At 48.1% G+C, this 25,314-nt stretch overlaps 1 protein-coding gene across 1 annotated transcript in view; it reads right to left on the bottom strand.

Annotated features, from left to right (window-relative positions):
- LOC103281039 (uncharacterized) overlaps positions 1-25,296 on the bottom strand; it is a 29,542-nt gene extending 4,246 nt beyond the window's left edge. Inside the window, exons 1-8 of the mRNA XM_008121700.3 lie at positions 17,538-25,296; positions 9,143-9,586; positions 7,638-7,943; positions 5,475-5,572; positions 5,130-5,322; positions 4,584-4,695; positions 2,102-2,357; positions 1,310-1,349 (exon numbers count right to left, since the gene is read on the bottom strand). Of these exons, the coding sequence (XP_008119907.2) occupies positions 1,310-1,349; positions 2,102-2,357; positions 4,584-4,695; positions 5,130-5,322; positions 5,475-5,572; positions 7,638-7,943; positions 9,143-9,586; positions 17,538-17,640 (1,552 nt within the window). The 5' untranslated portion in view covers positions 17,641-25,296. The remainder of the gene's footprint in view (positions 1-1,309; positions 1,350-2,101; positions 2,358-4,583; positions 4,696-5,129; positions 5,323-5,474; positions 5,573-7,637; positions 7,944-9,142; positions 9,587-17,537) is intronic.
- Positions 25,297-25,314: the final 18 nt, after the last annotated feature.

The raw sequence follows: 25,314 nt of genomic DNA, 5'->3' as shown, positions 1-25,314 counted from the left end.
CTGAATGAAACATGCAGAATCATCACGGGATGCCTTAAACCTACACCTGTTGATAAACTCTAAAGTTAGCTGGCATTGCCCCTCCTGACGTGCGATGGGAAGTTGCTGCTATCGGTGAGAGAAATAAGGTTGAACACTGTGAAAGCCACCCACTGCATGACTATCAGCCTCCTCCCACCAGACTCAAATCAAGGAAAAACTTAATGAGAACCACCTCTCCTCTTGATGTTCCTCCAGAAACAGCATGAGTGTTCCTCTGGGCTAAACTAGGAAATCCCACCTAATTGGCCCCCCATGAGGGTCTTCCTTTCTCCATGGGCAAACCAAGAATGGGCAACTTGGAGGCCCCTGAACAGACTCGGAAGCGGAGTGGGCAGATCAAAAGACAACCTGGCCAAATGGTACTGCCTAGAAGGGTTCTTGTGCAACAGACAACTCTGTTGGAAAAAAAAAATGTCATCCTGCACTGCTTAAGTCTCTATGGTTAGATAGGAAGCCTAGAAAAGAATAAGGGACACCTTCCCCAGTTCCTTGTATGCTTTTATTAGGCCATCTACACTCACCATTGTTTCCTGCTTCCCATCCTATTTAGGTCAACCCACCCTTTGATGTTTCTAGAAATGTGATCTCTCCTAGGGCTTTGACGTAACTTCCCCAATTTGGCCTTTGGAATGTTTATGGCCCTAGAGAAGAAGCAACCCACAAGGCTTGGTTGCCATTCCAGCTTCCTGCTTTGTTCCAGAGAGGACGCACCTCTGTCCTGTATTAGTCAAGATGTAGCTATCTAGAACTTTGTTATTTTAATCCGTCTATGTGTATTAGAACAGGATAGATTAGATAGTTAGCTCCAAACCTTTTCGATCCATCAATGGATTTCATTTTACCTCAATAAATGCTTTTAAACTTTAAAGCTAACTTTGCATCCCTTTGCCTTCCTGAAGACACAGAGGCCTTCCAAAACACACACTGTGCGTAAGTCTCACCGCTGCTGCAATTTTTACTCTGCTATTTTAATAGGAATTTACCTCATAAAGAGGGTGATTAGAGCTTAACGGCTCATCTATTCCCAACAAACTCTGCATCTGTATGTTTGCCCACCATGCCCTGCCTCATGCACAGAGGAAGAATTGTTTACGGCTACAGACAATGCAGTCACTGTTGCCTGTTTTTGGTCTAAAACTTTTTAGCTACTTGTGATCACTTTATTTTATTTTATCAGTTTTAAACTTATTTATTGTGCAATGCTTTTAACACCAAATAATAAAACTATGAAGAGTTGGGGGGGGGGGGAGGGTACTGTGCTGCTTACTCATGGTGAAGTCATAGGCAACGCAGCTGGAGGTCTCCTCCTGTGGAAATGCAAAAGATGATGGTGGTGATGAGTCAGTTGGCCTCCCTCTCCTCCTCTTGGACCTCCCTCCCTCTGATCTCTTGACCTCTGGCCCTGTCCATCCAGAGATGCCTCTGGATGGCCTGAGTCAAGCTCCCCTCATCCTGCTCTTCAAGGATGGACAAGTGGGACCAGAAGCTCTTCACTGCTCCCCACTCCAGGAAAAACAAAGGGGCCACCAGTAATGGTAACTGATTATCGTTAGGGTCCCAATGTCAAAAAGTAATTAATTCATGCTGGCCAGTAATAGCCCTGTTTTCACCAAAGCCTCCCCCTCTGCAAGGAAGGAAGCGCCATGAGCCAGCACTGGGACCAAGTGATCCTCCTCCTCCTCTTCCGCTGCCACTTAAGGCACATCTACACTGACCATTTAGTGTTCAAACCAGTGTTGAAGAAAGTGCAGGTGATTATATATGTAGGAAAAGCAGTTGGAAGTCCAGATGGTGGTTGCACAAACCACAAAGAAAACTCATGCACATTAAGGGCTTTCATTGGTGTACCTTCATGGGTGTTGGTTGCCTAGTTGCAGATTGAAGCTGACTTGGAACTGCATTGAATGGCCAGTGCAGATGGGGCCTTAGTGATGAGAAGGCAGCCAAACCCAGAAGACTCCCATGGAGTGACCGTGCAAAGCTATTGGAGGAAGAAGGGCTTCCTTGTGCCCAGTGACCTCTGAGCCCGGCTTGGCTGAAGGGGAAGGGGCGGTCCTACCTGGTTCCAGCGACTGACCACTCGGAGGAGGACGGTGTAGTTCCTGCCCTCGTGCAGAGGAGCATTGAAGAGGCCGTGCCGGTCCTGCCCGTCTCCGACCACAAAGCCCATCGGCCTCGTCAGGTTGGAAGCCGGGATCACGGCGGCAGCATAGGTCTCGTTGTCCATGGGGTCAAAGGGCCGGAGCTGCAGGGAGGGGCAGGCGCTGGCGTTGGGGGCCGGCTCCGGGTGGGGGGCCACAAAGAGCTGGTACTCCCTGCAAGGAGAAAGGGAGCAGATGGGGCCACGCTGGGAAACAGGGGCCAGGCCCCAGAGGACGGGGTCAGGGCCCAAAGTGACCTCCACAGGGGAGAGAGCTGAGTGGTCAAGACCCACCAAATGGATCTCAACAGGGAGAAATGCACAGAACGACGCTTTGGCAGTAAAAATGAGAGGCTCAGAGGTGGCATGGCTTGGAAGCGGTCCATTTTTTAAAGGGACCAAGGAGTCTGAGTAGATGACATGCTGAACGTGAGTCAACTGCAAATCCCATCATCCATGGTCCATCCTCCCCCAAAGCTCACCAGGACGTAAAGTGGGTCATGGGGGATCTGTGTCCAAAGTTTGGTCCACATCCATCATTGGCGGGGGTCACAGAGTTGTGTGGAAGCAGGTGAAGGTACTGCAAATCCCATCATCCATGGTCCATCTTCCCCAAGCCACACTGGGACTGGGGAGTCTGTGCCCCAAGTTTGGTCCATATGGTTAGTGGGGTTTGCAGTAGTTTCTGGAAGTGGGAGAAGGCACTGCAAATCCCATCATCCATGATCCATCTTCCCCAAGCCACACTGGGACTTAAAGTGGGGCATGAGGTGGGGGGGGGGGGGGTCTGTGTCCCAAGTTTGGTCCATATGGTTAGTGGGGTTTGCAGTAGTTTCTGGAAGTGGGAGAAGGCACTGCAAATCCCATCATCCATGATCCATCCTCTCCCTAACCTCACCAGGGCATAAAGTCCTTGGAGAAAGGCAATATAGAAATTTCCCAAATAAATAAATGAAGTAGGTCATGGGGTCTGTGTCCCAGGTTTGGTCCAGGTACCTTCACCTGCTTCTACAGATCACGGCGACCCCCACTAATGACAGACACGGACCAAACTTTGGACACAGATTCTCTCATGATGCCCAGAGAAGGGCCACCTAGATGGTCAACGGTTAGGAAGATGCAAATCCCTCTGAGGGGCGGCTGAGGGAGCTGCAGGGGATATTTAGCCTGGAGAGAAGGGGGCTGAGGGAGAGAAGGGGACGTGGAGGCCATGTCTGAAAGCTGGAAAGGCTGTGCCATGGGCGAGGAGGAGGAGGAGGAGGAGAGCTGGGTTTGCACTACTCCAGAGACTGGGAAGCAATGGCACCATGGAGTCAAAGAGCAGGACACAAAAATTCCACCTAAACCTGAGGAAGATCCTCCTAACAGTAAGTGCTATTTGGCCATGGCCTTCTCGGGGTGCCTTTAATCAGAGGCTGGGTGGCCATCTGTCGGGAGGGCTTGGGTGGTGTGTCCTTGTATAGCAGAGCCCGGGCTGGATGGCCCTTGGGGTCTTTCCTGATTCTAGGATCCTGACACCAAACTGGGGAGGCCATTGGGATGCCAAATTCATACGCAGCCTGTTGTGGTCATCTCTGAGCGGTTAGACTCAATTTACCCTCTCTGAGGGAGATTCCACCAAAAATCAGAAGAGTAGCAAAAGCAAAAGATTTCAAATGCAACAATTACTTACACGGGGCAAACAAAGAGAACTGCCTTTGAGCATTTAGGATTGCAATGGACTGCAGAGTCTCAATAAAAGTTCAAAAAGTATTTATTCAGGTAAAAAGAACTCCATTGTAGATAGAAAGGCTTGGGAGCTGTCTAGTCTACTCTAGACTGGTTTCTAAGGAAAAATAAGAAAGGAAAAATAGCAAACATCTACATAGTTACATCTTGCCAGGAGAGATGGCAGGACGTGTTGTTAGCTTGAAGAACAAAAGGAGAAGAGAGAACCAAAATGGTTCCAACCTCATGGTCCAGTTTATTGGGGCCGTAAAAGACATTCTGACCAATGGGAAGTTAGTGTCCCTGGAGATTCACATTTCTACTAACTTCAAAGTAAAGGATGTGACGTACACAGGATAGAGGGAAACACAGAAAAGCCTGTCTAGGGATGCTTTGGAAACAGGGAAAGGATTCCCTCAATCTAACTCTATCATCTATCTAACTACATCTAGACTTGAGTAGTCCAGGGGGATTCCCAACCCAGCCATCTGCAGAGGAAATGGCAACTCTGCTGCTGCGCCCTTAAGTGGGACTCAGAAGTTTGGCATTGGGCAAAGAGTCCCCTCAGCCGCAATGGAGGACTCGTGCTTGAGAAGGACACGCGTGAGGTCTTGGCCCCACGTTGCATTTGGTGTCAGGGCTTCCATGCTCTTCTCCCAAACTCCCATCGCTCCCTCCCCCCCTTCGTGCTCACCTGATGGGTCCGTGGAGGTCCGGGAGGGGCTCCAGGCGCAGGAAGACGGTCCCGTCCGAGGCTGAGATGTTGTGCACCTCCAGGGCCCTGGCGCCGGGGGGAATGAACGGCTCTGTGGGGGTCGGGGGAGCAGAGAATGCATGGCCACTAGTTGTTGTTATTGTTATTTGTTGTTATTATTAATTCATTTCTATCCCACTCTTCTCCTATGGGTGGGATTGAAAGTGTCGTCCAGCATATAAAATTCATAGAAATACATCCGAGCACAATACATAATCAGTTAAAACATCATATCCTGACATAAAATACCCAATTAACATATCAAATAGAACAATTTATTGGACTAGATGACCCTTTGAGCCCCTTCCGGCTCTGTTTGGGCTCCTTCTGTCAAGAATCTCAGAAGAGGCCTGGGCACGTTGTTTTGGTGGCTGGCAGCAAGGGGTTTGGCCCACGGGCAGCTTACCGTAGAGGTGAAAGCAAAATACAACTAGAACAATCAATGGCATATTTTGAAAATATGAGGTAAGTATGGCTTCCCCGCACCTGCGATGCCAGTCTCCATCTCCCAGCGCAGCTCCTGTCCGGGCCCCGCAGCGGTCAAGGCCTGGACGGTGACTGTGTAGTTGGTGCCGGGCCTCCAGGGCTCCTTCTGGAACTCCGTCCTGGAAGCATTGACGTGCACTTGCTCCTCCTCCAGGAACGTGGTGTTGTAGGCTCTCCTCCCGGTGATGTTCACCTGCGGGAATCAGGAGTCACCTTTCCACCTTGGAGAGACAGGTTGGGCAAGGGGAGGGGGCAGGGGCAACGCCATGCCACACGAGGCCAGTGTTGGGGTCTCCGTGGCCAGGGCTGGGCTTCGGGGGTGTGGGGCCGGCAGTGCCCTCCTACCTGGTAGCCCAGAATGGCCCCTTTGCAGGGAGAGGGAGGCCTCCACCTCAGGACCCTGGAAGACAGGTCCAGGGATTCTCTCTCTGGCGCATCTGGGACTGGAAGGAAGGAAGGCAGGAAGGGAGATCTGTCAATCAAAGTGGTTCTGGACTCCTCCCCAATGGACACAAGACTCTATTTACACCAGGCCCCTGATAAGGTTCATGCTGGGGAGCCCTGTTCCTACTCTTCAGAGAGGAAGACGAGGCAGGGAGACACGTCAGGGCCTGGTCAGGAGGACAAAGGTTGCAGATTAAGAAGAAATTGTTAATGTGGGATTTGTGTATTGTAGTGTTTAAATGAAATTTGTGTCTTGCCTGTATTGCATACTGATTGCATCATCCAGAATGTAACATAGTCTGGGAAGAGTTAATTACTGAGAAGCTGTGATGTCCTTGATGTGTGGCTGTAACCGGGGAGTGTCCAGACACAAGTGTGTGCATTGCTGATTGCCTCAGATCAGTTCAGTTCTGTTCTGTTCTGTTCTGTTCTGAGTCGAGTGCTGTCTGCTGAGAGTCAAGTCCTGTGTCCATTGTCTACAAGTCTGTTTGTCTTGATTATTACTGCTTTCAGTAAAACTTGTATATAGTTTTACCATCGGCTCTGATGTCTCTTCGTTCTGCGTTCCACTGATTCCATCCAACTACTGCTGCGCTGAAATTACTCTGACAGAAAAGAGAAGCCAGGACAGGCAGCAGGCGTGTGGTTTTGTGCCCTCCTCTCCTCTCCTTTTCCCTTGGCTGCATGAGGAAGAGGTCAAACCCCTTCTGATCCTAGGAACTCAGTTTGCAGCAATGAAAATAAGCTGAGGGCAAAGGGGGAGGAGGAGGAGGAGGAGAGAGAAAGAGGAACCTTTCAAAGGTTGTTGGGAATGTGGGAGGGCAGAGGATGGACCAAGGGGGTTCCCCTGAGACCCCATGGACCCCGGTGCTTCTGAGCACAGGGAAAAGAGACATGAAGGAAATGGCAAATTACCAAGCCAGGAAAAGGTTTAGATTGGGGGGGGGGGGGGGCTGAGCGGGAAATAGAAACTTTCAAGTGAAAGCAAGAAGGGAAGGAGTGAAGTGAAAGAGGAGAAGGTTCAAGGGCCGGAGCTGGATGACCTGCAAGCAAGGAAGAGGGGAAATGGCTGCTGTGAATTGATAGTAAGGAGGCACGAGAGGGGAACCTGTTGTGGTAATCTCTGAGCGGTTAGACTCAATTCAACCCTCTCTGGGGGAGATTCCACCAAAAATCAGCAGAGTAGCAAAAGCAAAAGCTTTCAAATGCAACAGTTACTTACACGGGGTGAGCAAGAGAAGCCTTTAATCAGTTAGGATGGCAATGGAGTGCAGAGTCTCAATAAAAGTTCAAAAAGTATTTATTCAGGTAAAAAGAACTCCATTGTAGATAGAAAGGCTTGGGAGCTGTCTAGTCTACTCTAGACTGGTTTCTAAGGAAAAATAAGAAAGGAAAAATAACAAACATCTAAATAGTTACATCTTGCCAGGAGAGATGGTGAGATGCTTCTTGTTAGCTAGAAGAACAAAGGGAGAAGAGAGAACCAAAGTGGTTCCAACCTCACGGTCCAGTTTATTGGGGCCATAAAAGACATTCTCACCAATGGGAAGTTAGTGTCCCTGGAGATTCACATTTCTACTAACTTCAAAGTAAGGGATGTGATGTACACAGGATAGAGTGAAAGACAGTAAAGCCTGTCTAGGCATGCTTTGGAAACAGGGAAAGGATTCCCTCAATCTAACTCTATCATCTATCTGACTACATCTAGGCTTGAGTCCTCCAGGGTGACTCCCAACAGAACCAAAGGGAAAGAGAGGTGTGAATGGAACACTTTGTGTGCACACGCTTTAAACCTCTGACTATGGAATACCCCCAGCTGCACCTCAGAAGTCTGGCACTTTTCCTTTGCCGACAGACAGAAAGCTTTGATCAAATACATCTGTTGTGTCTGATCTCCTCACCTCATTGGAAAGAAACCCTAGAGGTTTGGGGGTTGCCTTTTAATAAGGGACGCAGAAGTGGGTCCCAACATGCCTCCAGGTGAGTGGGTGGGCTTTCATGGGGTGAATGCTTTGAGCAGAGGGCTGTTCCACCAAACCCCCCCCCCCCCCGGACCTTGTTTACCTCCGTCTTGCATCAGGATGTCTTCCTCATACAAGAGTTGTCTGCCTTCCTTTGCATGGACTCCATAGACAATGACGTGATATGAAGAAGAAGGATCCAAGCCATCACAGTGTAAGGTCTGGTTCTGTGTGCTTGTGCTCAGCCGTCTCCCTCCGTGTCTCTTGCAGGACTCATGTGGTCGTCTGGTCAGTCGGCAGGAGCCCTGGAAGGTCCATCCCGGACAGGGTCCTGGGGGGCTGCAGCCCCATCTGAGCCTGATGCTGGAGGCCGAGGCCTGGAGATCTTCCTTGGAAACCCGGGGCTTCTCTGAGGAGCAAACACAGGAGGGATGGTCAGCAGAAAGCAGGCCCTTCCACTTGCCTCTCAGCCCAGAACCTCCAACAAGGACCTGATTATTACAGGAAGGTTTCCATGTCCACCTGAAGATGGAGAAACCAGCCTCCAAGGTCCTCTCCATCAGGAGGCCAAGCTGGGCACTGGGGTCCCTTGGGGTCCGGGCTGCAGAGAACCCACTCCAGGCTCCCTTCCTGGCTTCCATTCCTCTGTGCAAGGAACTGAGCGGATTTGGGGTGCAGGGGTTAATGTTCAGGACCTTGGACAGCTCCCTGAGACCCGGGAATAAAACCCAGAATGGAGCATCTACCCTGGGAATGCTGAGCCCCCGATGGAGTAGTGGATTAAAGCCTTGTGACTTGAAGGTTGGGCTGCTGACCTGAAGGCTGCCAGGTTCGAATCCCACCCGGGGAGAGCGCGGATGAGCTCCCTCTCTCAGCTCCAGCTCCATGCGGGGACAGGAGAGAAGCCTCCCACAAGGATGGGAAAAACATCAAAACATCCGGGCAATGTCCCCTGGGCAACGTCCTTGCAGACGGCCAATTCTCTCACTCCAGAAGCGACTTGCAGTTTCTCAAGTCACTCCTGACACAAAAAAACAAAACAAAACTGGGGACCCTGGGGTGTGTGGTTGGGTGAGGCCCAGAGGGTGAAGGCCTTGCAAAAAGGGGCCACTGACCAGCTGGAAGGGAGACCAATGTGGTCCAAGGGTGAAGCCACGGATCCTCTGAGGATCGGCCGAGGGGGCAGCGGGGGATGTTTAGCCTGAGAAAAGGAGGCCGGGAGAAGGGGGAGAGGGCCATGTTTACAGGGTGGGTGGGGTGCCGTCCTGAGGAGGAGGAGGAGGAGGGGGGGCAAGGCTTGGGTTCTGATGCTCTGGAGACTGGGACACAACGGAGTCATGGGTGCAAATGACCGGGAAAGAGATCCCGTCCCAACAGGAGGAAGGACTTCCTGGAGGTCGGAAGAGCTGCTTGGCGGTGGAATGGGCTTCCCTGGAGTCCGGTGGAGTCCCCTTCCTTCTCTGGAGGTTGTGAAGCAGAGGCTGGAGGGCCATCTGCCGAGAGGGCTTGGGTGGTGTCTTCCTGCCTGGCAGAAGGGGGCTGGACTGGATGGCCTGTAGAGACCCCTCCCAACTCTATGGTTCCATGATGCTATGACCCCCAACTCACCAACGCATTGGAGGCCACTGGTGTCCCATTCGGGGTGGCCGTCCTTCTTGAGGCACACGATCCAGCTTCTGCGTCCAGCGTATTGCTCTGAGCGACAGCTCACCCAGACCCATTCACCAATGGCAAAGGTCTCTTTGTTATATGGTTCGACAGCAGAGATGGAGGGGGGCCACTCTGCCCTCGAGCAAGACCCTCCCGGAGTGGTCAGTGGGGGGCCTGGCTCAGGGCTGGTCCAAGGAGGGGGGACACTTGACCCCTCTTCTGCCTGGCAAACGGGTGTGACGTTCCAGCCAAACCTGTTAGTCTTTTCAACACAACGGACACTCTCCGGAACAGGACGGAACCCTTCTGCGCAGGTCAGGCTCAGGGTCTCTCCGAGGGCAAAGGTCAAGGCCCGAGGTGTCCAGTCCAGGCGGCCGTCCCAGGTCTTGATCTCTTGGCATCCTTTGGGGAAGCAAGCGGAGGAGGGCTCCTGTCAGTCTGGCTCTCGCTCCAAAGGAAGGATCCTCAGCGCTAGGCTTAGGGTTAGTGTTCCGGGTTCAAAAGTTTTGGGAAGGGGAGAGCAGGGGGGATCATGGCTGTGGCGCAGCTGGTTAGTAGCCTGCTGCAATAAATCACTACTGACCACGAGGTCGTGAGTTCAAAGCCCGAGTGGATTGAGTGCCTGACAGTTAAATAGCCCCAGCTCGTTGTTTAACTAAGCAATCTGAAAGACAGTTGCATCTGTCAAGTAGGAAAATTTAGGGACCGCTTACAACACCATAAAAACATCCAGCATGTGTGCTGGATGAGGAAGTACTCCATCAAAAGGACTCATCGTCACAGTGGATGATGAAGCAGCAGCTCATCCTGTGGCTGGAATCAAGCATACCCTTACAAAGCCAGAAGCTGGAAAATGTTAAATTGCCTCTGTGTCTGTCTGTGTGTTGTTTGTCTAATGGCATTGAATGTTTGCCATATCTATGTGCATTGTGATCCGCCCTGAGTCCCCTTTGAGGTGAGAAAGAAGGGCGGAATATAAATACTGTAAATAAATCAATAACTCAATAAAGCATAGGAAACTACAGAGTCCCCAGGGAAGGTTCACCACCTGGTTGATGGTGCATCCCCACTGAAGGAAGAATGCAGCCGGACCCCACTTGAGCTGCCAGAGATCCCTACTGTGGAATCGTGGGGTTTGTAGTTTGGTGAGGGACTCACACTTTTTGCAAACTACAACTCCCAGGGTGCTGCAGCATTGAGCCATGAAGCCCAAAGGCCTGTCCGACTGCATTAACTCTAGAGTGTAGAGGCTCCCCTTGACATAATACCCGACATCACGGCTCTCGTTTTGGGAGATGGCCACTAACCAAGTCAGAAGCAAAACAAAGAACTAACAAGGGATCCCTCCTTTGGCTTTTGTCCATCTTGGAGCTTGTAACAGCTGTTTTGGTGATCTCATGGACCTTTGCTAGAAACCAAAAAATACGTCTTCCAGCAAAGGAACTGGCCATGACCTCTTTTTAACAGACCAGCAAGATATTTTCCCCGAATATCTTCTGACAAATGACAAAGGAAGAATGGGAGGTTTATCAGGATCTTCTTTCCACAAAGACAAGGGAGATCCTTGATGAGTCTGACATCTTTCATGAAGAACCAATGCGAGCATTGGCTGAAACCCAGGGTGCATTGGCACTCTAGAATGAATGCAGTTTTCCACAGCATGGAGCCATGGTGGTTCGGAAGGGTCAAACCGCATTAATTCTACAGTGTAGATGCATCCCAGAAGAGGCAGAAGGAGAGCATCTCCCTGCTTCTCATTGTCTCTTCTTCCACCTTTGTGTAGCATTTGGCCCAGCCTTGCCCAGGAGGAGCCCCAATTTCAAGAACCCACAACCCCTCTCCAGGACAAGAGCACCACTCTACTGGGGTCCCCTTCCTTAAATACACTCATGCAGGCAGGGGACGCGGCTCAAGGTCATTCTTGTTGGGAATCACCCTGGACCACTCCAGTCTAAATGTAGTCAGATAGGTGATAAAGTTAGATTGAGGGAATCCTTTCCCCGTTTCCAAAGCATGCCTAGATAGGATTCACCATTGTTTCCTGCTTCCTGTCCTATTTAGGTCAACCCACCCTTTGATGTTCCTAGAAATGTGATCTCTCCTAGGGCTTTGACGTAACTTCCCCAATTTGGTCCTTTGGAATGTTTATGGCCCTAGAGAAGAACAGACCCACGAGGCTTGGTCGCCATTCCAGCTTCCTTCCTTGTTCCAGAGAGGACGCACCTCTGTCCTCTAATAGCCAAGATGTAGCTATCTAGAGCTTTTTTATTTTAATCCGTCTATGTGTATTAGAACAGGATAGATTAGATAGTTAGGTCCAAACCTTTTCTATCCATCAATGGATTTATTTTTACCTCAATAAATGCTTTTAAACTTTAAAGCTAACTTTGCATCCCTTTGCCTTCCTGATGACACAGAGGCCTTCCAAAACTCACACCGCGTAAGTCTCACCGCTGCTGCAATTTTTACTCTGCTATTTTAATGGGAATTTGCCTCATAAAGAGGGTGATTAGAGCTTAACAGCTCGTCCATTCCCAACAAAGGGTCACAGGCCCAGAATACGTGTGAGAAGACAAAGGGTTTTAATGCCCAGGACGCGAAAGTGCTGAGTAAGGAAGAAAAGCCTATTTTTAAAAGGATTGGCATGAAAAAGGAGAAAAGATATTTGGAGGTTAATTTTTGGATTTTTGGATTCTTTTTCCTGGATTTTGGAATATTCTTGTTTGGAGCATCTTATTTTTTTGGAAGCTGAAAATGGAAAGAAGACAGGATCCTTTTGTTTCAGTCCCTCGGCTTCAGGATGATGGACAGAATTACTCAGCATGGAGGATGAGAATTGAACTGGCTTTGACTCCAAGACAATTAGAGGTTTCCATGCAGGAATCACCACCAGAAGAACCGGAACAGCACCTCCAGTGGCTTCAGGACGACAGAGCGGTGAGATCCATGGTTGCAAATGCACTACCAGATAAGATTTTCCAATTAATTAAAGGGAGTAAGACTGCGAAGTATATACTTTCGAATCTAGACTCTAATTTTGTGAGAGGATCGAGTGCCGATTTAATTTTGGCATATCAAAAATTATTTACTCTAAGAATGCAATCAGAGGCAGATCTAATTCTTTATCTGCAAGAGGTCAAATGCCTGGTTGACCAGCTAAGATCTCATGAAGAGATAATTTCTGAAAAATTGTGCATTGGAGCTGTAGCGGCTGGAATACAGTAGTTGGCCAAGGCCCAACCTTCTCTGGACGCACCTGCACAACATTAATCCTGTAGGCCTTATGGAGCCCCCCAAGGGATTTAAGGTGGTCCAAGAGCAGGAGCCAGAGCCTGATGTGTTGCACCTCAGCACTGGTTCACCTTGCTCTCAACACACACTCCGCCACAGCAGACTAGGTTTAAACAGTTTATTGATAAAAGATAGCAAAGTCTGAATCAAAAGTAGTAAAGAAGGCAAACATCCAAATGCAATGGCAGTCAGTAAAAAGCGATAATCCAAATTCAAAGACACTCAGTAAAAAGGCAATAATCCAAAGATAAAGGCAATCTGCACAATATAGTTCAAAGTCTCTGATATAGGAAATCAGTCCTGAAAACAAGACAACATGAGCTTCAAAGTATAATCCAAAACACAGGTTCCAGGCATGAACCAAAAGCAAGAATACTTTTCCATGAGCTTAGACAAGGCAGGAGCTGTGCTTCCAAAATCAACGTTGCTTCATCTGAAATCTTTCCCTGTTTCTCCCTTATTTACCCATGCTTGCTTACAAGCCAAGAAAGCATTTCTCAGTCCTTGAGTTCCCACGTGTTTACCAGCTATCCTAAGGGAACATCTGGGAAGATGAACCTTTAACCTTAACCTTGTATCTCTATCTAAAGAAGACTCCTCTAACTCACTGCCAGAGACACCTTGGACTTGTTGATGTTGTGAACTCTGTTGATGTTCCAAATCCTGTGAAAGGTCACCCTTATCACTAGTTCCTGTTTCCCTGCTAGCCTGTGGCCTCTCTAACAATTCAGAGCCTTCAACATTTCTCTCATCAGAGCCTTCGACATTTCCCTCATTAACATTGCCTTGGTCAGCCTGCATAAACCCAAACCTCCTTCATCATCAGACTGAACCACAACATGGCACCTGGACCTCATCCCCACCTCCCCATCTGCTCCTACAAAGGAGCCCCCAATCCTCTTTCCTGCACCTCCTTTGTTGCCTCCTCACAGAATGCTAAAGTTGGGAGGGACTCCAAAAGGCTGCCCAGTCCAACCCCTTCTGCCAGGCAGGAAGACACAACCAGAGCTCTCCCAACAGATGGACATCCAGCCCCTGCTTCAAAGCCCCCAGAGAAGGAGATGCCACCGGATTCCACACTCCACTTCCAAACAGCTCCTACCATCCAGAAGTTCTTTCCAATGTGCAGGCAGAATCTCCTTTCCTTCAATTTTAATCAATGGCTCATCGTGCCCTAGTGTCCAGAGGAGCAAAAAACAAACCTCCTTCCTCTTCCTTAGGACGTCCTTTCCAATATCTCAACATGGTCCTCGTGTCACCTTCTCTTGGTCTTCTCTTCTCCATGTATACCTACTCAGATCCCTCAGAGGGATCCATAGTTTCCGGACCTTGGACCATTTTTGGTTGTCCTTCTTGTTGGGAATGGACGAGCCGTTAAGCTCTAATCACCCTCTTTATGAGGTAAATTCCCATTAAAATAGCAGAGTAAAAATTGCAGCAGCGGTGAGAGACTTACGCGGTGTGAATTTTGGAAGGCCTCTGTGTCATCAGGAAGGCAAAGGGATGCAAAGTTAGCTTTAAAGTTTAAAAGCATTTATTGAGGTAAAAATAAATCCCTTGATGGATATAAAAGGTTTGGACCTAACTATCTAATCTATCCTGTTGTAATACACATAGACGGATTAAAATAACAAAGGTCTAGATAGCTACATCTTGACTAATAGAGGACAGAGGTGCGTCCTCTCTGGAACAAAGCAGGAAGCTGGAATGGCGACCAAGCCTCATGGGTCGCTTCTTCTCTAGGGATATAAACATTCCAAAGGACCAAATTGGGGAAGTTACGTTAAAGCCCTAGGAGAGATCACATTTCTAGAAACATCAAAGGGTGGGCTGACCTAAACAGGACAGGAAGCAGGAAACAATGGTGAAGCCTATCTAGGCATGCTTTGGAAATGCGGAAAGGATTCCCTCAATCTAACTCTATCATCTATCTGACTACATTTAGACCTGAGTAGTGCACATGGCACACTGGTGCTCATTTCACATTGATTCACACTGATTATGTGAAAATAAGCCATGCCAGACCCATCTGATCTCTTTTTTTGATAGAGTTACAAGCTGGGTTGATGCAGGGAATGCCAGGGATGGAGTGTATCTGGATTCCAGTAAAGCCTTCCTTTGATCCTGCCTTCTAGCCCTTCATCTAAGTCATTAATAAAGATCCTGAACAGACCCGGGCCCAGGACGAGACCCTGCTGATGGCCCTCCACTCGTCACTTCTTTCCAGGATGAAGAAAAGGAACCATTGGGGAGAATCACCCTCTGGGTTTGTTCACTTAGCCATTTCCAGATCCACCTAAGCATAGTTTTGCCTGGCCCACCTTGGACTAGTTTCCTTGCCAGAAGGTGATGGGGGACCTTGTCAAAGGAAGGCCTTCCTGAAATCCAGACACGCTCCATCCATGGCGTTTCCTGCATCAACCCAGATTGTAACTCTATCAAAAAAAAATCAGATGAGTCTGGCATCACTTGTTTTTGATAAATCCGTGTTGACTATTAGCAATGACTGCATTCCTTTCTAAGGGTTTGCAGACCATTTCCTTAATGATCTTGCCTGGTATCGACATGATGGTAATTGTTGAAATCCCATCTTATGAATAGGAAAGGGTTGTTCCCCAAATTGCTGCATCTTCTCTTGGAAACTCTCCACAGCTGCACTTTTGTCTGCAAACATCCGAACAAGGAAGTGTGTATTTAGTTGTTTCGCCACCAAGGAAACCAACGCTTGTTCCTCCCAGAAGAAAGCGAGCCCAAAAGCCCCAACAAACCACACTGAGAAACCTCAATGCCCACTCAGCATTTCTCTATCAATGAGGAAACACCCGGAAGCCTTTACCCAGAGCAACCATATGCTGGGACGTTTAGGCGGTCGGATATTTTGGAAATAAAAGCCGGACTATTTTTGCCACAACAAAATCTACTCCTATGCGATCACAAAACTATCAGGTCCTGTTCCAGCCAGCCAGCCAAGCCAATGCAATGGTCATCATCCCTTTGGTGATGGGAGATGCCCCATCCTTGCCAGGAATGGGCAGGAAGCTGGCTGAACTGCTGACAATAAGGTTGGGTGGCTGACCTGAAGGTTGCTGGTTCAAATCCGTGAGACTGGGTGAGCTCCCTTCTGTCAGCTCTAGCTTGCAGGGACATGAGAGAAGCTTCCCAGGAAGATTGTAACACATCCAGGGCCGGGCTGTGGCGCAGGCTGGTTAGCTGCCAGCTGCAATAAATCACTCTGACCAAGAGGTCATGAGTTCGAGGCCAGCCCGTGTCAGGGTGAGCACCCGACAATTAAAAATAAAATATAGCCCCTGCTCGTTGCTGACCTATGCAACCCAAAATATAGTTGCATCTATCAAGTAGGAAATTTAGGTACCACTTATATGTGGGGAGGCTAATTTACACCACCATAAAAATCATCCAGCCGCTGTTGGAATGAGGAAGCGCCATCGCAGTAGATGATGAAGCCGCTGCTCCCCCTATGACCGGAATCAAGCATACCCTCAGTAAGCTGGAAGCTGGAGAAGGTTTAAATTGCCTCTGCGTCTGTCTCTGTCTCTGTTCTAAATTATATGGCATTGAATGTTTGCCTTATATGTGTACCCACCCTGAGTCCCCTTCAATGTGAGAAAGAAGGGCGGAATATAAATAATGTAAATAAATAAATAAATGTGTATTAAAGAAAAGAGGGTTCTATAGCAAAAACAAGTTCAAAAATACATTCCAAGGCAAAGAGTATAAAAGTATTTCTAAGGTATACGTCAAAGGCAAAAGCAAAAGTACATCCAAAGTATAAGCTTCAAAAGTCACTCCAAAATCTAGGTGACAGAGTATTCTTGGGGCAGCAATAAAGAAAGTCCTGCACTGACAGGAAAGCCAAAATCCACAAAACTTTGACCAAGAACTGTATCCAAACAAGATTCCCCAGTTCCAAGCAGGAAAACAGGACATAAAGGCAAGGCCAGAATCTATGTTCACGGAACGCAAGGAAAAGGTGACTTTCTTCAGAAAATGCAAGGTTGCTCTCACACAGAGCAACCCAAGGAGCAAGCTTAGGAAACCAAACTCATTCCCATGGAGACACTAGCTATCTACCTGGAATCTCTCTGTTTATCTTTCAGACACTGAGAAAACCTTCATTGCCTCTGCCTGGCATTATCTCGCCAAGTCGCCATAACTGAAAACGCTGAGTGATGGGCAACAATCCAACACCTTCCACCTCCTGCACATCTTTCCCAGGGTCAGGAAGACCCTCTGGAAGCAGAGCCTCTGGCAGCGTTTCGTGTGAAACATCCTCACTGAAAGCAGATCTGTCTGTCTGTAAAGCCATTCCTATCATCCAGGGAAGAACGACCTTCTCCCTGAGGCAGTACAGAAGTGGTGGGCTCCAATTCAGGTTCCAATTCAGGAGCACAAAGCCCCACCAAAGGGTCCCCCCTCCCCCTTCTCAGACCAGGCCTCAAAACTGCCCCTGGTTGAGGGCGAATCCCTTCCAGACCCAGTTACAGGGATTCACGTGGCTGAAGGAGGCGGGTGTTTCTGGCCTGGAGAAGAGGCACCTCGGACGGAGACCACAAAGGCCTGCCTTGCCTTCTGCTGCTCCGGAGGAGAAGATCCCAATGGAAAGAGAAGAGATTCCACCCAAAGGTTAGGAAGAAGGAGGACAAGGAGGACAAGGCAACAGACCGCCCAGGAGGCCTTCAAGCAGAGGGTGGGTGGCCCTCTGTCAGGAATGCTTGATGGAGGCATACTCTGTGGCCATGGGGCCAGGTTGGATGGAAACTGGGGTCCTCAGCCCCACCTTGCGACCCCAAGGCAGGCACAGAACAGTTTCCCTTTTTCTTCCTGCCTCCTTCTGGGCATAAATAAGGCAACGGTCGTGGTGTTTTCACCTCCCTGAGGTTCTGAGGGACCTGCATGAGAGAGATCATGCTCTCCACTCCGAAGTGGACACAAATGGGTCTCCAGAGCAGAACTGCTCCGATGTCAGGCTCCCAAATGCAAACCCAGCAAGGCCCTCCCAACATCATCATCATCACCACCCAGCCCATCCCTGGGCCCCTACCTGGGAAGGGCTCTTCCTGGCCTGGCTCTCCCCTGGCTGAGCCTGGCACCAGCAGCATCAGGACAAGGGCCAGGAGGGCGGACGGAGCCAGAACCGGACCCATCTTGCCTCCTGCAGCCTCCCTCCAACCAGAAGAGAAGGAGGAAGCACTCTGTCTTTCTTTCTTTCTTCCTCTGGCTGCTGCTTCTCCTTCTGAAGGGCTTCCTCTTCTCTGCAGACCGAGGAAAGGGTGTGGGACGGGGGCAGCTGGCCCCGCTCTGAGCCACGCAGCCTCCTCCTCCTCCTCCCCTTCTTCTTCTTCTTCTTCTTCTTCTTCTTCTTCTTCTTCTTCTTCTTCTTCTTCTTCCTTCTTCTTCTTCCTTCTTCTTCTTCCTTCTTCTTCTTCTTCTTCTTCTTCTTCTTCTTCTTCTTCTTGTTCAGGTGGAATCTATTTTCTTGCAGAGCTTGAACCCCTTGCTCGGTTGAGCCCCATTCTCCGGAGCAGCAGAAAACAAGCTTGATCCTTCCTTCAAGCATTTCAACTTGGCTCATGTCCCTTCTCTCAGCCTCTTCGTCTCCAGGCTAAACATCTCCAGATCCCTCAGAGGGATTCTTGGCCTTCCAAGCCTTGGATCATTTTGGTTGCCCTCCTCTTCCATCTTGTCCGCTTCCTTCTTGACTCGACTTGCCCAGAACTGGACTCAGGATAATTGTTCCAGGTGAGAGGTAAAGGTAGGTAAAGGTTTTCCTCTGACGTTAAGTCCAGTCATGTTTGATTCCGGGGGTTGGTGCTCATCTCCATTTCTAAGCCGAAGAGCCGGCGTTGTCCGTAGATATCTCCAAGGTCATGTGGCTGGCAAGAGTGCGTGGAGCGCCGTTACCTTACCTTCCTATTGATCTACTCACATTGGCATGTTTTCGAACTCCTAGGTTGGCGGAAACTGGAGCTAACAGCAGGCGCTCACTCCGCTTCCCGGATTTGAACCTGGGATCTTTCGGTCTGCAAGTTCAGCAGCTCAGCGCTTTAACACACTGAGCCACCGGAGGCTCCGTACCAGCTTAGCCCCAACAATTTTAGTCGAATTTTAAGAGTTTTAAAGGATTTAAAGCAGTCGTTCTCAACCTGTGGGTCCCCAGATGTTTTTGGCCTCCAGCTCCCAAAAATCCTAAGAGCTGGTCAACTGGCTGGGATTTCTGGGAGTTGTAGGTCAAAACACCTGGGGAGGGACCTACAAGTTGAGAACCACCGATTGTTAAAGGTGTGAATGTATTATGTCTTGTTATTTAGGCTGTTTTTTGACTTGTTATTTGTAACTTCGGCATTAAATGTCTGCCAATGTGTTTTACTTTGCTGTAAGCCGCCCTGAGTCTCTTCGGGGAGATAGGGTGGGCCGTAAATAAAGCATTATGATTATTACATGAACTTATAACCTCTTGGGCAACCTCTTGAGTCATTCCAGATACTCCCTGGCCTTGTCATTGCCGCCTCCAAGAAGAAAGAAGAAGAAAGAAGTCTTTCTTCTTCCTTTACATTTTCATGTATTCTATAAAAGGTCTCCAGTCTGTGGTTTTAATATATCCTCCTGTGTTTTTTTTCCCAATAGGCATGTTAGCCTATCCATATCCATAATTTCAATTACTTTATCTAGCCAATCATCCTGAGTTGGGATTTTTGCTTGTTTCCATAATTTAGCATATGCCATTCTCGCTGCCGTAGTTAGATAAACGAATAGATTATCTTTATTTCTATCCCACTGCTCTTCTTCTTCTTCAGTCATACTTAGCAGAAAGTACTCCCGTTTTAATTGTATTTTGGTTTTAATAATCTGTTGACAGGTTGCATGGACCATTTTACAATAATTTACTGCTTTTTTTGCTGTACAAGTGTCCCTTCTGTGCAGACTGAATAAGTGCCAGTCTTTTGCCTTCAACCTGGTGACAGTCCCGATTCCTGATCCGAAACATCGGCGGTTAGCGAAGCTTGCCAGGCAGGAGTCCCTCGGCATCCGCGGGTCTTTGAGAAACCTCAAATATCCGGCATCACGTTCTTTCAGCTTTGTTTACTACCAGCCTCTGAAATGGGGAATCACCAAAGTTTTGTGCCAAAGTTTTGCAATATATTTTGCATCATTTGCACAAAAGCCCCGCCTTTGGCCACATCTCCAATTAGAGCCAGAGAAGCCATGCTGCCCCTAGAATCATAGAATAGTAGAGTTGGAAGAGACCTCGTGGGCCATCCAGTCCAACCCCATTCTGCCAAGAAGCAGGAAATCGCATTCAAAGCACCCCCAACAGATGGCCATCCAGCCTGTTTAAAAGCTTCCAAAGAAGGAGCCTCCACCACAGCCCAGGGCAGAGAGTTCCACTGCTGAACAGCCCTTCTCACAGTGAGGAAGTTCTTCCTGAGGTTCAGGTGGAATCTCCTTTTCTGTAGTTTGAAGCCATTGTTCCCTTGCGTCCTAGTCTCCAGGGCAACAGAAAACAATCTTGTTCCCTCCTCCCAGGCCTGTAGAGGGGGGGGGGGAGTTTAGGAGTTCAACCCCCCCCCCCCCCCCCCCAAATTTTTCAGGTTATTAAAAAAACCTGGTTTACTCATGAATTTTAACTGGTTAACCAAATCCCCATGCTAAGTCTATGAGACACAAAACATTAAGAGTCCCTCCAGGCACTATTTCAAGCAGATATTGACAGGTTTGTAGTGGGGAGGGGTGTGTGCTAGGGGTTCAACCCCCCCCCCCCCCCCGAAATTTTCAAAACTCCTCCCGAAATGTTTTTCTGGCTACGGCCCTGCCTCCTCCCTATGACTTCCCTTCACGTATTTGTACATGGCTATCATGTCTCAGCCTTCTCTTCTGCAGGCTAAACTTGATCATTTTAGTTGCCCTCCTCTGGACGCTTTCCAGCTTGTCAACATCTCCCTTCAACTGCGGTGCCCAAAATTGGACACAGTGTGATTCCAGGTGTGGTCTGACCAAGGCAGAATAGAATAAGGGGGAGCAGGACTTCCCTGGATCTAGACGCTATTCCCCTATTGATGCAGGCCAGAATCCCATTGGCTTTTTTAGCTGCTGCATCACATTCCTGGCTCATGTTCCCCTTCCTCCCCACGAGGACTCCAAGGTCTTTTTCGCACACACTGCTGTCAAGCCAGGCCTCGTCCCCCATTCTGTATCTTTGATTTCCATTTTTTCTGCCAAAATGAAGTATCTTGCATTTGTCCCTATTGAACTTCATTTTGTTAGTTTCGGCCAATCATCTCTCTAGTCTGTCAAGATCGTTTTGAATTCTGCTCCTGTCTTCTGGAGTGTTGGCTCTCCCTCCCAGTTTGGTGTCGTCTGCAAACTTGATGATCGTGCCTTCTGACCCTTCGTCTAAGTCGTTTATAAAGATGTTGAACAGAACCCTCTATTCTGCCTTGGTCAAACCACTTTACCTGGAATCACACTGTGTCCAATTCTGGGCACCACAGTTGAAGGGAGATGTTGACAAGCTGGAATCTGTCCAGAGGAGGGCGACTAAAATGATCAAAGGTCTGGAGAACAAGCCCTATGAGGAGCGGCTGAAAGAGCTGGGCATGTTTAGCCTGCGGAAGAGAAGGCGGAGAGGAGACATGATAGCCATGTACAAATATGTGAGGGGAAGTCATAGGGAGGAGGGAGCAAGCTTGTTTTCTGCTGCCCTGGAGACTAGGACACAAGGGAACAAGGGCTTCAAACTACAGGAAAGGAAGGAGATTCCGTCTGGACATCAGGAAGAACTTCCTCACTGTGAGAAGGGCTGTTCACCAGTGGAACTCTCTGCCAAGGACTGTGGTGGAGGCTCCTTAGAATCACAGAGACCTCATGGGCCATCCAGTCCAACCCTGTTCTGCCAAGAAGCAGGAAAACGACATCCTTCTTTGGAGGCTTTGAAGCAGAGGCTGGATGGCCATCTGTCGGGGGTGCTTCGAATGTGATTTTCCTGCTTCTTGGCAGAACAGGGTTGGACTGGATGGCCCACAAGGTCTCTTCCCACTCAGGATTCCACGATTCTATGATTCTAAGAAGATTGGGCCACCAAGGGATCCCCAGCCCTGGTGATGGGAAACGAGTGTGGCTTTAGACATTGTTGGCACTTTTCAGAAACTGCAGTTGTTGTTGTTGGGTCAATGATGCAAGAACAGCTGCCTGCGCTGCCTGGGCTCTGCAGTGCAATCCATATTCAAACTAAGGCATGTTTTTGCACTAGAAATACAGGAGTGTCCCTTCTGCTCCATTATAATATTCATTAACCATTAGGGACAGGGGCATCCTTTTGAATAATGAGGTATAAATGTCTTTTGTTACTGTAGGATTTTTGATAGGACATGCACATCCATATATGTTATGCTTCTTAGAAACATTACATCCATCCAATCATCGTTTATTATGCAAATAGATAGACGCCAGAGGTAGCCGGGCCGGGCTGTGGCGCAGCTGGCTAGTAACCAGCTGCTATAAATCACTACTGACCGAGAGGTCATGAGTTCGAAGCCCGGGTAGGGTTAAGCCTCCGACCATTAATAGCCCCAGCTTGCTGTTGACCTATGCAGCCCCGAAAGACAGTTGCATCTGTCAATTAGGGAAATTTAGGGACGCTTTATGCGGGAGGCTAATTTAACTAATTTACAACACCATAAAACTGCCAGCAAAACACAAGGAAAGGAATGAGGAAGTACAGCCACTACGGGACGGTGAAGCAACAGCTCCCCCTGTGGCCGGAATCGTGAAGCTGGAAAAATGTTAAAAATGCCTCTGAGTCTGTCTAATGTATGTTGTTTGTCTGTTGGCATTGAATGTTTGCCATATATGTGTTCATTGTAATCCGCCCTGAGTCCCCTTCGGGGTGAGAAAAAAGGGCAGAATATAAATACTGTAAATAAAATAAAAAAATAAATAGGACTCCATGGAGCCATGGGTTCAAATGGCAGGAGAGGAGATTCCCCCTGAACATTCATTCGGAAGAACTTCCCGGCTGCAAGAAGAGCTGTTCACTCGCAGAAACCTCTCCCTCGGAGTTTGATGAAGGTTCCTCATTTGGAGGCTTTTAAAGAGGCTGGATGGCCATCTAAAAGGAGTGCTTTGATTGTGTTTTTCCTTTATGGCAGAAGGGGGTTGGACTGGATGGCCTTTGGGGTCTCTTCCAAATCTATGACTGTGAATTCTACGATTGTACTTCATTCGGTGGTTCTTATTAGAGGAACAATTGTAACGACCTGTCCTTAAAAAGGCCCTTCCTATGCAGTGGTTGTACTGAATGTCTAATGGTGAGGACTGTTAATGTGGGATTTGTGTACTGATAGTGTTTAAATGCAATTTGTGCCATGCTTGTATTGCTACTGATTGCCTCATTCAGAATGTACCATAGTGTGGAAAGAGTTAATTGCTAAGAAGCTATGATGACCTTGATGTGTGGCTGGAACTAGGGAGTATCCAGACATAAGTGTGTGTGCAAACTGATTGTGTCAGTTCTGTCGAGTTCTGTCTGCCCAGAGTTTGAGTCAAGTCCTGTGTCCATCTGTTGACTGTAAGTCTGTTTGTGTTGATACAGTAAAACTTTGTAAATAGTTTTACCAACGTCTCTGAGTGTCTTTTCGTTCTGCGCTCCACTGCTCCCATCCAACTACTGCTGCGCTGCAAATACTCTGACAAGGACCATGGAGGACGAAAGTGCAATTCCAGGTCAGAGGTGGGCCACATGCGGCCTGAGGCTGTTTGTTGACTCTTGAGGCTGTTAGGAATGGTAGAAGTTGAATTCCAAAAACACCTGGAGGGCGAGCCCAAGTTTGCCCATGCCTGGAATAGATCATGGGAAGGAACGGTCCCACTTTATTATGCTTTGGTGAGACTTTGTTAGAAATAGCAACCTCCTATGTCTCTATTTGTTAATGCATATATTTGCTAACCAGTATTCTATGTGTATATTGATTTACCAGTTTGATTGTACCTCTTTGGTGTGGGATTATAGACGTGTGATTGTACCGAGCATGTTCAGACTCAGGACTCCATTTTGTAGTCAGTCTGCTTTACACCTCAGTGGAGATGGATGCATGTTGCTATTTGGATTTTAATATAGAAGTATGCTTATGGACTTCAGTGCATACAATTATACCTAAAGACTGCAGACTATTGATTAAAAATGATACCTTGTGAACACAGAGAAGCTACCATCCTATCTGTAACTAAACTTAAATAAGAAATGTGCCTGTATGGTGAATTAATACAAGATGTTTAAGAGTAAACAAGATATTATATTTTTCAAAGAAGATTTTGTTTTTTATCTCTGAGTGCATATCTTAAACTAAAAGGTTTCAAGGGAGTGTATATCTTTTGGGCAATTTCTAACAGTTGAGTTCCCTGTGTGCCATTACATGAATGCTTGTGAATATCACTTGTTCAAAGAGTTGGCTTCTAACAAGGTCATGCCTTTCTTTGACTAGAGGTTTTCAAAAGGTGGTCTCCACATGTTCATGGAGATTCGCATTTGCCAAACAAATATGTGCCCAGAGACTGGGTACAGTTAATTTTCCAAGACCTTCTCACCCGGAATAACAACCCTGTGTCCAGTTCTGGGCAGAACCATTCAAGGAGATGGACAAGATGGACGGGGTCAGAGAAGGGTGACTGAATTGGCCAAAGGTCTGGAAAGCAAGGAATGGCTGAGGGAGAGGGGTCTGTTTAACCTGGAGAAGAGGAGGCTGAAAGAAGGGGGCACGGGAGCCAGGTTGACATATCGCAAAGGAGGGCCCACTGAGGAGGAAAAGCAAGCTTGTGTTGTTGAAGGCTTTCATGGCCAGAATCACTGGGTTGCTGTGAGTTCTCCAGGCTGGATGGCTATGTTCCGGAAGCATTCTCTCCTGACATTTCCTCTGAGGTTGTGAGGTCTGTTGAAAACGAGGCAAGTGGGGTTTATATACAGTAGAGTCTCACTTATCCAAGACTTGCTTATCCAAGGTTCTGGATTATCCAAGGCATTTTTGTAGTCAATGTTTCCAATACATTGTGATATTTTGGTGCTAAATTCGTAAATACAGTAATTACAACATAGCATCACTGTGCACTGAACTACTTTTTCTGTCAAATATGTTGTATAACATGTTTTGGTGCTTAATTTGTAAAATCATAACCTAATTTGATGTTTAATAGGCTTTTCCTTAATCCCTCCTTATTATCCAACATATTCACTTATCCAAGGTTCTGCCAGCCCGTTTAGCTTGGATAAGTGAGACTACTGTATCTGTGTAATAATGCTGAACGTGGGAGAAAGAACTCTTGTCTGTTGGAGGCAAGTGGGAATGTTGCAATTAGCCAGCTTGATTAGCACTGAATGGCTTTGCAGCTTCAAGGACTGGCTGCTTACTGCCTGGGGGAATCCTTTGTTAGGAGGTGTTAGCTGGTCCTGATTGCTTTCTGTCTGGAATTCTCCTGTTTTCTTCTGCGTTGTTCTGTATTTGATGCTAATCAAGGTGATCAATTGCTACATCAATACTTTCCTCCAACAGACTTTCTTCCACCCTGGACTTTTGGCAGATATATAAACCCCTCTTGCCTAGTTTTCAACAGACCTCACAACCTCTGAGGAAATGTCAGGAGAGAATGCTTCTGGAACATGGGCATACAGCCCGGAACACTCACAGCAACCCAAGAGCAAGGTTGTTTTTTTGCTGCTCCAGAGACTGGGACACAATGGAGCCACGGATGAAAGGGATTCCTCCTGAACATAAGGAAGAACTTCCTGACGGTGTTTAGGAGCGGAATATGCTGTCGGTGGAGCCTCCTTC

The sequence above is a fragment of the Anolis carolinensis genome, unplaced genomic scaffold (genome assembly GCF_035594765.1).
Source record: "Anolis carolinensis isolate JA03-04 unplaced genomic scaffold, rAnoCar3.1.pri scaffold_21, whole genome shotgun sequence".
NCBI classification, from domain to species: Eukaryota; Metazoa; Chordata; class Lepidosauria; order Squamata; family Dactyloidae; genus Anolis; species Anolis carolinensis.
Note: the sequence above shows the minus strand (reverse complement) of the source record. Positions and strands in the feature narration are given on the sequence as shown.